The 12,485-nt window shown below is 40.4% G+C and overlaps 1 protein-coding gene across 4 annotated transcripts in view; it reads left to right on the top strand.

Annotated features, from left to right (window-relative positions):
- Nucleotides 1–4,472, top strand: part of ZNF462 (zinc finger protein 462) — a 170,876-nt gene extending 166,404 nt beyond the window's left edge. For all 4 annotated transcript variants that reach the window (XM_054986705.1, XM_054986703.1, XM_054986704.1 and 1 more), the window contains one exon: nucleotides 1,620–4,472. In XM_054986705.1, the coding sequence (XP_054842680.1) occupies nucleotides 1,620–1,827 (208 nt within the window). In that variant the 3' untranslated portion in view covers nucleotides 1,828–4,472. The remainder of the gene's footprint in view (nucleotides 1–1,619) is intronic.
- The last annotated feature ends 8,013 nt before the right edge of the window (nucleotides 4,473–12,485 follow it).

The raw sequence follows: 12,485 nt of genomic DNA, 5'->3' as shown, positions 1-12,485 counted from the left end.
GTGACAGCGACTGAGGAACACATATATAAATAGGGCTAAAAAGAAAAAGTTTGAGTGAAGAGGGAAGATGGCAGGGCAAATGGCTGAAGCAAAAATAAGAAAGGAAGGGCCAAACTACAAGTGACGAATGACTCTTGAATGGCAAGTGTATTCCTCCCTATTCACTTGCCCTCCACTTGCTCTCCACTTGATCCACTTGCCATTCAAGTGTCATTCTTCACTTGTAGCTTGGCCCGAAGACTGAAAGAAAGAGCAGCAAATCTGATGGAGACAGTACTCAATTGAATTGTTAGTGGTCACAGGGCCAACAGTGTATTTTCTCATCAGAAATAATCAGGATTCTGCAATGAAACCAGAGATGATGCTGTTGGAAATAATGCCAGATAATATTGAGAAAATACTACATGAATCTTTGAGGTATATGCTTTGAGGTATATGCTTTGAGGTATATGCAACGGTAGTAATGGCAAGTAAACGGAAAGACGAAGAATGCCCAACCAGAGAAAACTGGAAAGATAAAATGACAGAATATGTGGCAGTGGCAAAATTAACAAATTATATAAATAGAAGACTGATGAAAGAATTCGAAAAGAAATGGGGAAATTACTTTGCCTATTGTAGATAAAGATGAGAAACAAAAGATAGGAATAAATAATATAAATTTGGATAGGCGCTCAGACTGACAGAGGTTATTGAAATATGTTTATTTTAAGTTTTAAATTTTCTGAAATGGAAGCATATATTATTTAATTTGACTAGTTTAGTATAGTTAGCATAGTTTGGTGAATTGTTGTATAGTATTGCCAGAATTGAAATGTATAGATCATGGTGTGTACTGTGCCATTGGTTTGGCGGTAGGAGGGGTACAGCGGCAAATTGTTAAATACTTTATAATAATATTTTTGGTGTTTGGTTTAATAGCGAGACATATTGGAAGAGAAAGGAAATGTCTCTGAGAATGGTTGTTGCGGGCTTGAACATGATGTTCAAATGATGTACGGTGATTGTGCTCTAAATAATCTGTGTAATGAGTATCTTAATCTTCCCTTAGTTTAATGGGTATTCCTAGGGCTTTTTTTCTGGGAAAAGAGGTGGTGGAACAGTGGGTTGCCAGCACAGGACCACACAATGACGTCACTTTGGGTCATCTGGAACAAGGGGGGAGTGTTTTAAAGTTTAAATCGCCTTCAGTGAAAATGGTCACATGGCTGGTGGCCCCGCCCCCTGATCTCCAGACAGAGAGGAGTTTAGATTGCCCTCCACGCCGCAACACTCCCCTCTGTCTGGAGATCAGGGGGCGGGGCCACCAGCCATGTGACCATTTTCAAGAGGTACCGGAACTCCGTTCCACCGAGTTCCAGCTGAAAAAATGCCCTGGGTATTCCTGTTTTTCCGTATTTTTTTTCTGTATCCCCTTTGTTGTTTAGGGAAAAAATCAAAACAAAAGAAACAATCAGGATATATGCAAACATTGGTGCAAGTTAGCAGGAAGGACTTGTGGAACATGTATGGTTGGGTCTGGTTGGGGCCATTATTATGCAAATCCCCCGAGAAAGACGTTGAAATTGTATGATGTCTTTGTATCTAAATATCTCGTTTTCTACTCACTGGATTTCCAGGGCCTTGAATGAAACCAAGCAAGTGATTGCCGAAGATGGCCAGTTGAAAGAAAGCGCAGAGGATAATGTTAAGGTACCGTTGGCAGAAGAGATGGAAAGCAGCACGAAAATAGTGGTGGACTTTTCCCACAAGAATGAAACTGCTGTCTGTATTGTCGCTGCTGCTGATAAATCACTCCAAGAGAATGCAGAGGCCAAAAGTGAATGAACACCTGGTGTGATTTCAAACAACCTACTTGAACAGTGATCGATGGGAGAGGGTAGGGAGGGGGACAAGGAAGAATCAAAGCTGCTTTTAGGACTGAATGATCTATTTTCAAAGCACTGGTACCTGTATGTGTGTGCGTGCGTGTGTGTGTGTGCGTGTGTACATATATTAAACTTATTTAAGTGAGGACGATGAAAATACGTGACTCCATCACATCACTGCGGCTCTTCTGGATTTTGACAATGGGAAGTTGCGTTCGTTTGAACTCGAGAAGCAAATTCCCTGGTGTTCCTCGCATTAACACCAATGTGCTTTGCCATGGAGACATTGGATTGTTTCAAGAATGGAAGTGTCATGAGGACGGAAGAGTGCAGGGGACAACTTTTCAGCGCCCAAATTTGGGCGCTTTTTTTTCTAGTTTTAATATACATATTATGCTTTTCCAGACTGAATGACTGACCGACGCTTTAGAAAGAGAAGAAGAAAAACAAAATAAAAACTGCTTTTTGCTTAAAACAGTCACCTGTTTCCTAGTACCTCAGAATTAACCAAGGGAAATTAAAAAAAATACAAATCTCTGCATTTGTCAGTACTACCTGTTGTCATTGTGGTTAAATGTAGAGAGAGCGAGAGCGAGAGCGAGAGAGAGAGAGAGACTGCTGGGCCAGATAATGAATGGAAAAGAAATTTAAAAACCACAAAGTTTTAAAAGAAAGGAAAACAAAATTGTGCTCAAAATCCCTGTGGGGGTTTTATTTCTTAAAATACTGTGATTTTTTTAATTATTTTAGTAAAAAAAATTACAAAAAAGAGAGAGAATTCCTAGATACCTGTCTGTGATGTGTCATCTTTTATTCCAGGTAAGCTGTTTGTTAGCATTGGCTATGATTTTAGAGTTTCTTTTTTAATAGATTCATGTGACTGACTCTGTGCCGTTTTTGTTTGGCCCCATGTCTCCGTTCACTCAGCCTGAGGGATAACGAATACAGCACAACTAAGTTGTTTTTTTTTTCATGTAAAGTTATTTCCATCACTCCCAGGAGAGTTGGGGTGGGGGGAAAGGATTATTTCTTGTGAATAGAATATTTCTTTTTTTTAGTTTTAAACATGTGGAAATAGCAAAGAAGTAACTTTTTTAAGAAAAAGAAAAAAGAAAAAACCCATTAAACTAAAGAACCAAACTTACAGCACAGCTATGCAGGTTGTGGACCAATCAAATAGGTCCTCATAATCATTCTGTTGCTTGTCAAATTTAACATCTCACACCGATTATTATTTTGGTTTTTATGAACGGTTGCCTTTTTTTTCCTTTTTGTACGTGGTGTATCTTGTTTTGGTGCAGCGGGGGAGGGGTGGAGGGGAGGGAGTTGTTGATAGGCGCGTCTCTTCTGCAAGCTTGAGGTGACCCAGTTCCATACTCTTTGGAGCTCGCCGAATCTCCTCTTTTGCAGATTTCAAGATGGGGAATTAAGCTGTTTGTATTGCCTCCCTTTAGCTCTTCGCATGAGGGGGAACAGAGTAGCATAAATAGGAATCTACACGCATGGAATCTGAGCTCACGGTTCCTTATTCACGCAAAGAACATTTTTTTGTGGATACGTGTGAATACGAAACGGAAGAGCCAGGCCCATGGGTAATGGTCTGATTGTGAACAAAGGGGTTTCTTTCCAAACAATTAGAAAGTACTTGACTGAAACCTAGTTTTAGAAATGCATGTGTCTTTTTGGGTTAGTTTTTTCTTTTTCATGTTTTTTGTTTGGCTTTTTAAAAAAAAACTTCGAGGATGTGGGGGAGGGGAGGGGGTGGGAGGCACGAAGCTGCTGAGAAGTCAGGTGTCCAACAGAACTTCTCGTCGAATTGATGGCAAGGAAGAGAGAAAAGAAAATAATACTGTTGCATTTGTGGAATAAGTGCTACTTGAAAAGCATGGTGTTTTGATTTTGAGGGTTCATATTTGGGGGGTGGGGTGGGGTTTTGCTTTTATTTGAAGGGAGGGAAAGTCATGTGGAGAACACATTGGAAGGACAAGTATAAATACACATTTTGTGTCTGTATGTTTTTTTTTAATTGGCCTCATTTCAAATGTATTTAAACAGTTCCATACCTGGATTGGGTGTTTGTAATGGTTACCAAAAACGAAAAAGATGAAAAAAAAATTGAAATAAATGATTGTGACATGCTTTTATCACTACTTTATTTTTCAAATAACATGTAAATATTGTAATCCATTGGACTTGTTTTTGTTTTGTTTTTTGCTAACCTGTTAATAAATATATGGGACCATTATCCTTTTTAACAAGCCTAGAATGTCATATTTTTGTTGTGTTTTTTTTCTCCCAAATGTATACCTTGATATATTGTGGAGACATATTTTAGATGCATTATTATGATTCTTTTGGCTGTAATGATGACCTAGGATTGAGAATAACATTTTTTTCATTTGTTTAATTTATACAGAGGACTTTTTCAGAGTTTGACAGAAGGAAATAAATAGCAAAATGATAACCCACTGGCTCCAGAACTCAGTGTTTCCTAATTAAAATTAACTACTGCTCAGTGTTTGGTGGGTAAGGAGTGGAAGTTCTGAAATGTTGCACTGATAACCTTTTTTAAGGCAAAAAGAAAATGAATAAAGAATTTTCAAAAGCGAATGTGTGTATGGTTCTATCCAGTTGGGAATTAAACATTAAATCCTTTGCCTGTCTCCTTTTGAATCTTGTTTCAAAACCTAATAATAAGGGGGAAATTTCCTGACTTCTCATTTAGTTAAGAAAAATCCGTGAAAGTAAAAGCTGTTGATACTTTTCAAGTTTTGTTGCTTTTTTCCATCAAAGGTTTATATCCTTTTAAAAAAAATTATCTTCCTCTTACAAGAACTCAAAGCAGTTACAACCAAAAGCACTATATTTACAGAGGACATGATATAGCCAAAGTTAAGCTCTTCAAAGCATGCAGTCCAATAGAGACTTATTTGGGAGTAAACCCCACACTGGGATTTCCTTCTGAGTAAATATGAACACGATTTCACTATTTCTCATTAATTTCAATTAGAAAACTAAACATAAGTCATGCTGAAACCCATGGAACTTACAAGAGATAAACTCCAACTGGATTGTATTCAGAGTGAAACAGATTATTCCAATAAAGTTTAGATTAAAGAACTAAATTATTCACCTCAATAGTTATTTAGCTTATAAAAATTAACAAAAGTTCTACAGCACTCTCAAAAGTTTTCTTCGGCTGCTATCCTTCAGGGTAAAACCATGACAGGAAAAATCCTGGAAGAACAGACTACGGGTGCTCACCAAAACAATTTTTGGTAAATCCAATTTTTTTTTTACCAAATTGAGAAAAAAATCAGAATTCTCCAAATTCTGAATTGATTCTCTAATTCGATTTGGGTATTTCTGAAAAATTCACTCATTGTTTTCTATGGGGAAATTACTCTGGGAGCTATCCGATGGGTTGGAGGAGTGATTTTTCAACCAAACTTCACCAAATGTAGAGGGCTGCTCCTGACTGTTCTCTAATGACCACCCAGGTTTCATGAAGATTGGACCCTGGGAACCAATTTTATGGGCCTCCCCAAAAAGGTGACCTCCATTTTCCATTAATCCCTATGAGAGAAAATATCTGAGGGCTATCCAGGGGGCTGGAGGTGACATTTTCCAAGTTAATTCCACCCAATTGGCAGGGGACTTCTTCCTGATGGTCCTCTAAGGAATCCCCAAGTTTCAGGAAGATGGGACCCCACGGTCAATTCTATGGGCTCATGAACAAGGTGAGCCCAACTAGTACATCGTTTATCAGGAAAAAGTCAACGCTTACTCCCATTGCGAAACGCACTGGGCCAAGGCTGCCAGGGCCAAGGCACACTCCCAAATGCAAGCTGAGCTCATCCTAGAGAAAGCTCCACAGAGGTAAACGGAAGCACAGGAATGCAACCCCCCACCCCACCCCAGAACCAAAATGAAGTAAGGGGACCAACATCAGAATCATACCTATTCTGCCCAAACTAAACTGAAGCAAGGGACACTGTTTCAACAGTGCCCCTAGCTTCAGTTGGGTTTGGATGGAATGGGTATTATTCTCCCAGATGAGCTCAGCTTGCATTTGGGATTGTGCCTTCGCCATAGCAGCCTTGGCCCAGTGTTTTCCTGCAACGGGAGTCAGTTTTGACTTTTCTCATAAGAAACAATGGAGTGGCTGCAGGCATCTTGTTCAAGGGCTCACAGAATTGGCGCCAGGGTCCAATCTTCTTGCACACTGAGATGTCTTTAGAGGATAGGAGTATGTCCCCTGAAAATCTGGTGGAATGTGCATTAAAAATGCCACCTCCCAGTCCCTGGATAGCCCCCAGATATTTTTCCCCATAGGGAACAATGGAGAGTGGATGGGGTACCTTCTTTAGGAGCCCATAACATTGGCCCCCGGGGTTCAATATTCGTGAAATTTGGAGGAGCTTTAGAGAACACTTAGTAGTAGGATCCCTCCAAATTTGGTGAAGTTTGGTTGAAAATGACCCCATCCAGCCCACCAAATAGCTCCCAGAGTTATTTTCCCATAGAAAACAATGGTCAAATTTTACCATTCTGAAAATTCAGTAAAAATTCAGGGTACTTAATTTTTGATTTAGAATAACCGGATCTTACTGAATCAGCTAAAATTCGGTATCTTAAACCAAATTCCAAACCAAAGTGCATTATAGATTCAAACCACATTGCCAAAACAATCCTCAATGTTGAAAGTCATATCCCTTTTTCATTTAGCATAAAGACCATACAGTCTTCACCCATAATCTTTTTGAGGAGGTAATAAAGAATGACATATGAGGCAAGGGCTGAATAAAAGCAAATGCAGCATTTAGGCTTGTTTCTGCTGGAGACAAGAGGCTTGAGAGATTTGAAAGACAATGATAACCATTTCTCTATAAAGTTCCAGGTGTCGGGGGCAATGAGGAAGAATGAGTTAATTGTTTAAGAGAGCAGGAAACCTGAGGAAGTTGGTGAAAGGGTGAAGGAGGGAGGGAGGGAGGGAGTTTTTTAATATGCCAGAGGAATGAACTGTTCATGCCTTGAGAGTTTTGCTAGGCATTTTGTTTTGTTTGCCAAAAAAAGTTTTAAATTATTTAGAACTCGAGAAGTTTCCAGAAAATAAAACTAGACATACCCGAGGCGTGATTCTGTGAAAAATAAAGCACTCCGTAAGCCCCATTTATTTCTGTGTGAAAAATAAGCATGTTTAACGCCCACTAAATTAATAGGATCAGTCATCCGCTTGTAAGATGGGATAGTGCAAAAGAAGAATTCCTGGGTTGTCCTCTCCCCCTCCCAGCCCGCACTGATTTTCATTACTAAGATAATGTTACAGTGCTACGGTATCTGATAGGTGACCTGCAATCACATCTACCTCGGAATTGCTATTGAGAGGGTGGGAGTGCAGTTACTTGAATAGCAGAGCAACATGCCACACAGGGCTGCTGATAAAAACAGCAACCTTGTGCTGAGCTCTTTGCCTCTCCGGCTAAATATATGTCGTCATGTCAGCTTTCCCCACCCTCACCCCACCATATTGGCTGTCACTTGTGGAAGTGGAGAAATGCCACCTTTTCCCATATATGGTGGCCATGTAAAAAAGCGAAGAGATACTGGAAAGGGATACATGAGCTGTTGCAAGAGGTGCTAGAAACAAATATACTCTTTAAACCAGAAATGCTCCTACTAAATATAATACTGGAGGAGTTAAATAGGGAAAACAGATATTTGATAATATATATAATAACAGCAGCAAGAATAGTATATGCCAGATACTGGTAAAACACAAAAGCAGAATTGATAGAGAAAATCTTAAAGACGGCAGAAATGGACACACTGATAGAATTAATAAAAGGAAAAAACCGGACGTGATGGAAAACAAAAATGGACCCCGTTTTATAGATGGGTTAAACAGAAGTATAAAATAGAGACATAACTATATGTTAGCAGAATACAATCCAATGAATGAGCAGAGTAAAGAAATACTAGAATTAAAGAATGCACACTTACAGTGATAATACCGTAGTGAAAATAGTATAATTACGATGGAATTGTAGAGATGACATGAAATGTATGATTTATAATATGTATCCAAAGAATGTAAGACTTTTGATTAATTTTGTTATCAGAATAAGATGGTATTAAAACAACTAAACTAAAACAAAAAAAAAGGAAGTGGAGAAATACATGTGCTGCTAAAGTGATTCTGCCTTTGATGGGGAGACACAATTTTTGCAGCCGCAGCCCTGTGCCATACTATGTAACAGATAGTTCACGGACTATACCGTAAAGTTGGAATGGGGACCTTACGTCCAGTCTTTGGAACCAAAAGACAAGGAAAGAATTTTTGTTTCCAACTTGAAACAAACCACAAGGAAAGGTGGGGTTAAAATGTCTTAATAAATAAATTCAAACTTCGCCTCTGCCACTATAAGCCGTAGGCAAATCATCTTTCGGGATTAGTTCCTCCATCTGCAATACATAGATACTAATCTAATACAGGATTGTTGCATGGATTACAAAGTAATAGATGTGAAATGTTTTGAATGCTCAACTGTGTCCTTCAAATGCTAAATATTATTACAACTAGCTAGTTGCATATTAGCTCAACAAAGCACCTTTTGTGTCTGGTGAGATTTGGGTTCGTCAATTAACGGTGGGCTGCTAATGATAAGAATGTTGATTAAAATGTTACTGTGCAGTAAAGAGTCCAGTAGCACCTTTAAGACTAACCAACTTCATTGTAGCATAAGCTTTCAAGTTCCACAGCTCTCTTCGTCAGATGCATGGATGGTACGAAGAAACTGGCCAGCGATATATAGGTGGTGAAGGGGGGAGTAGATGCAAATCAGTTGCAAAAGTCATGAAAGAGGTGGAGCGCACAATCCAGGCTGGGTGTGACCCCTTCCCTCCATAGCTGAACCTGAATGGAATGCCTGAAAGGCGGTTACTTCTGATAATGAGATAACCATCCAGAGTCTCTATTCAATCCAAATCTGATGGAGTCAAATTTACACATGAATTCCAGTTCAGCAGCTTCCCATTGGATTCTGCTTTTGAAATGTTTTTGGTGAACTATGGTGACCTTTAAGTCCTTGATGGAGTGTCCTGGTAGATTGAAGTGTTCTCCTACCTGTTTTTGGATATTGCCATTTTTGATGTCAGATTTGTGTCCATTTTTTCTTTTGTGCAGAGGTTGGCTGGTTTGTCCTATGTACAGAGCAGAGGGGCATTGTTGGCACATAAGGACATATGTCACATTGGTGGATGAGCAGCTGAAAAAGCCAGAGATAGCGTAGTTGACGCCATTGGGTCCTGTAAGTGTATTTCCTGGGTAAATATTTGGGCAGAGCTGGCATCTGGGTCTGTTGCAGGGCCTGGTACCTGGGCTGGTGACTCTGTTAGTCGGTTCATGGTTGTTAGTGAGAAGTTGTTTAAGGTTGGGGGGCTGTCTGTAGGCAGGATAACCGACTTACACTTTTCTAAACCCATTGAAGTAAATGGGGCTCTGAAGGCTGTAACCCAGCTTAGAAATGTACTATGAAATGTGTGTTCACCATTGTTCATAGAATATAATATGAACTACTACATGCCCAAAGTTCAAAAAGGAAATCATAATTACATATAGCATCAATCAGTGATGGAAAGAACTCGGTGTACAAGTGGCTAATTTCTTCTGGGAAAGAGGTGATGTTCTTGATTCTCATCCAAAAAAACTTTTTGCAAAATGAGATAAGATTCTCAATTAAACAGTCACATTGCAAATGTGAAAAGCACAATTCAGATTGTAATGTTAGCAGAAGTGGAAAGGTAGTTGCCTGTATAAATGCAAGGTGCTTATATAATTGAATAATTCTTCAGCACCCAAATTACCAATTTTGCTGTGGTCCATTGATCAGAATCTGTTTCTGCTGTAAGGAACAAGGAGAAGGCCACGGATTTCGAAAGGAAGTTTTAGCGGGGTTCAAGTGACGAATGACACTTGAACGGCAAGTGTATTTCTCCCTGTTCACTTGCCTTCCACTCGTGCTCCACTCAATCCACTTTCCATGCAAGTGTCATTCGTCATTGTAGCTTGGCCCTCAGATAGGAGGGCTGTATTATAGGAAGGGGGTCTCAGGGCCAAGCTACAAGTGACGAATGACACTTGAGCGGCAAGTGGATTGAGTGGAGGGCAAGTGAACAGGGAGAAATACACTTGCCATTCAAGTGTCATTTGTCACTTGTAGCTTGGCCCTCAGATGCTTCGCTAATGAGTTAGGAACTATAGACTTCACCACTATGTTGTATTGGATTCCTGCTAATGCTATATCTATGTAAACTTGTATCTATTTACTCTATGGCATTGTTTATGGAAATGTCCTTGATATTGATTGTACGAATCGCACACTATGGAATCTGCCTTGAGTCTCAGTGAGAAAGGCGGACTATGAAAGCAAGCAAGCAAGGTGATTTGTCTCATTAGCAAAATAACCACGAGGACCGTATTTTATATAATCAGCAATAAGAGAAAAATCAGTTAAACCCAATAATATTACTGTGCACAGCATAGATAAAATATTGGTGAATGCTACATTTGTATGAACGGACCAGGTGCAGCTGTAAACCCCATTCACAGCTTATGCCTGCGATTTCGAAAACCAAAAGCCTTTCATAAGGTTTGGATCACTGTTTAGTTTAAATCAGGGAGCTGAACCAAACCCCAAGAAACAGTTTCCCCAAAGAACTGGAACACAGCCCAGATCTAAAATCTCTGTTACTCTAAACTTAACACAGAGTGAAATACTTAAAACACGCAAAATGTTAAGCAGTTCAACAGGAGCTTAGGAGATTCTTTTGGGAGATTCAGTTCTCTGCTCAGCTATATTTGGAGAAATTCATTTTTCCCAGTGATTTATCAAAAAAGAAGAAGAGTGGGAGAGGTTGCTAGGCAGGGTCTAGGACTAGTTCTCAAGCAAAGGAGTTGGCTATCGAGGAGCTGTGGTTCTGCCACAAGGCCTCAGCACGGAGAATTCCTGAAGTGATGCCCGAAGCTTCTTGCGTTTCCTTGGCAGTGGAGTTCTTAGCTGCTTTTCTAAACAGGGTAAGTTCTTCTCCTTCTCCTTTGCTTGGTTAGTGAGGCTTTCTGAGAGAAAACAGCCCCAAGACATTTGGGGAAGATAGATATTGGAAGGAAGCCTATGAGAGGAGGAAGAAAGGTTGCTCCGCATGAAGGACGAGTCAAGACGGTGAAGATAATAAATTATGTTGATTTTTTTTGCCTAAGGCTTCATGGTGGTTAGGGCCAGGCCTAAAGCTTACTTGTCACCTCTGGCTAGGGTTGCCAATCTCCAGGTGGTACAAAGACAAGAGAGGCAGTCCCTGATGCCACAGGAGAACAAGAAGCTGAGACCAGCAAGGAACCAATGCAATCAATTAAATAATTCAATGAATACAACTTGAACATACAATGAATACAACTTGAACATACACAAATGCTAGATACAATCAATAGCAATGTAAACAGTGCAAATAGCAAACAGCAATGAATGTATAGTTCAAAGAGCGAATACAATGAAAGATATTTTATCAAAAATCCACGCAAGACCGAGTTCCGTCTACCAAGTCTCTCAGTGGTGCGTGCAGTCTCTCCTTCAGAGTCCAAACGGTAAGTAAATTTCTCAATGGTGCTACACACTGAAGACCTCCACCAAGGGGCAGAGATGGTAAGGGTCTGAAGCGACAAGCCGAGAGAGGTAAGAAGCCCCCAAAGGGGTATTGGTTCTGATGGTGTGGTGTAACAAGGTGGAGTGCAGAGAAGAATGGAGGCCCCCGAAGGGCCCTCCCGGCCCTACAAGCGACCGGTAAACTCCGCTTGTTTCATGCAATCCACTTCCTCAGGGGACGGTGCACAAACCACCAGAGCATGTTTTTTCTCCAACTCTCATCAAAGGAAAAAAAATATTTTCATGCATGTATTTCAGCGCACATACGGGAGCGGTCATGCTGTATGTGCGCTCCTGTATGTGCGCTGAAATACAGCGAGCGTGTGACCTCTGTTAAACGTATAGGAACACCCACAAGTTAAAGGTGTAAAAACTCACAAGCAAGAGAATCATCCCATCTCTTAAAGAGTTGTAACACCACAAAAGAAGATACCGGTGTGGTTTCTTCTGCTGGTTCTTCCCCGGTCCCGCAAACCAACCAGGCCTGCTGGAGCAAGCAGGACTCTTATTTTGCCCTGCAGCAGTTGAGACTGGAATGTGGGCACTGGGACTAAAGGAAGAAGTGGAGCTGTGCCTTTTCATGCAGCTAGAAGGCTGCTAGAGACAGGGTGATTTTCCAGGTAGCCGCCTGGCAGCCCTATAACCAATTAAGTTAATGGATCCTTCTTCTTTGGAGTGTGACTTTTTTTTCTTTTTACTGATCGCATGCCATTTGATTTAATTTACCAAGTAATTAGAGGAGAGTGAAATTTCTGATCCGTTTGTGGGTAAAATCAAGTGGATCTAATCCAACTTCTATGTATCAGAACTGTGCCATAAAGGGAAAGTCGCTGGGTCCGAGCTGAAAAGTGTTGGCCAAGAGTGACACACAGTTCTTCAGCTGGCAGGGCTCCTGTGTCCTTAACCACTAGATGCCAGG

The sequence above is a fragment of the Eublepharis macularius genome, chromosome 8 (genome assembly GCF_028583425.1).
Source record: "Eublepharis macularius isolate TG4126 chromosome 8, MPM_Emac_v1.0, whole genome shotgun sequence".
Lineage (NCBI taxonomy): Eukaryota > Metazoa > Chordata > Lepidosauria > Squamata > Eublepharidae > Eublepharis > Eublepharis macularius.
Note: the sequence above shows the minus strand (reverse complement) of the source record. Positions and strands in the feature narration are given on the sequence as shown.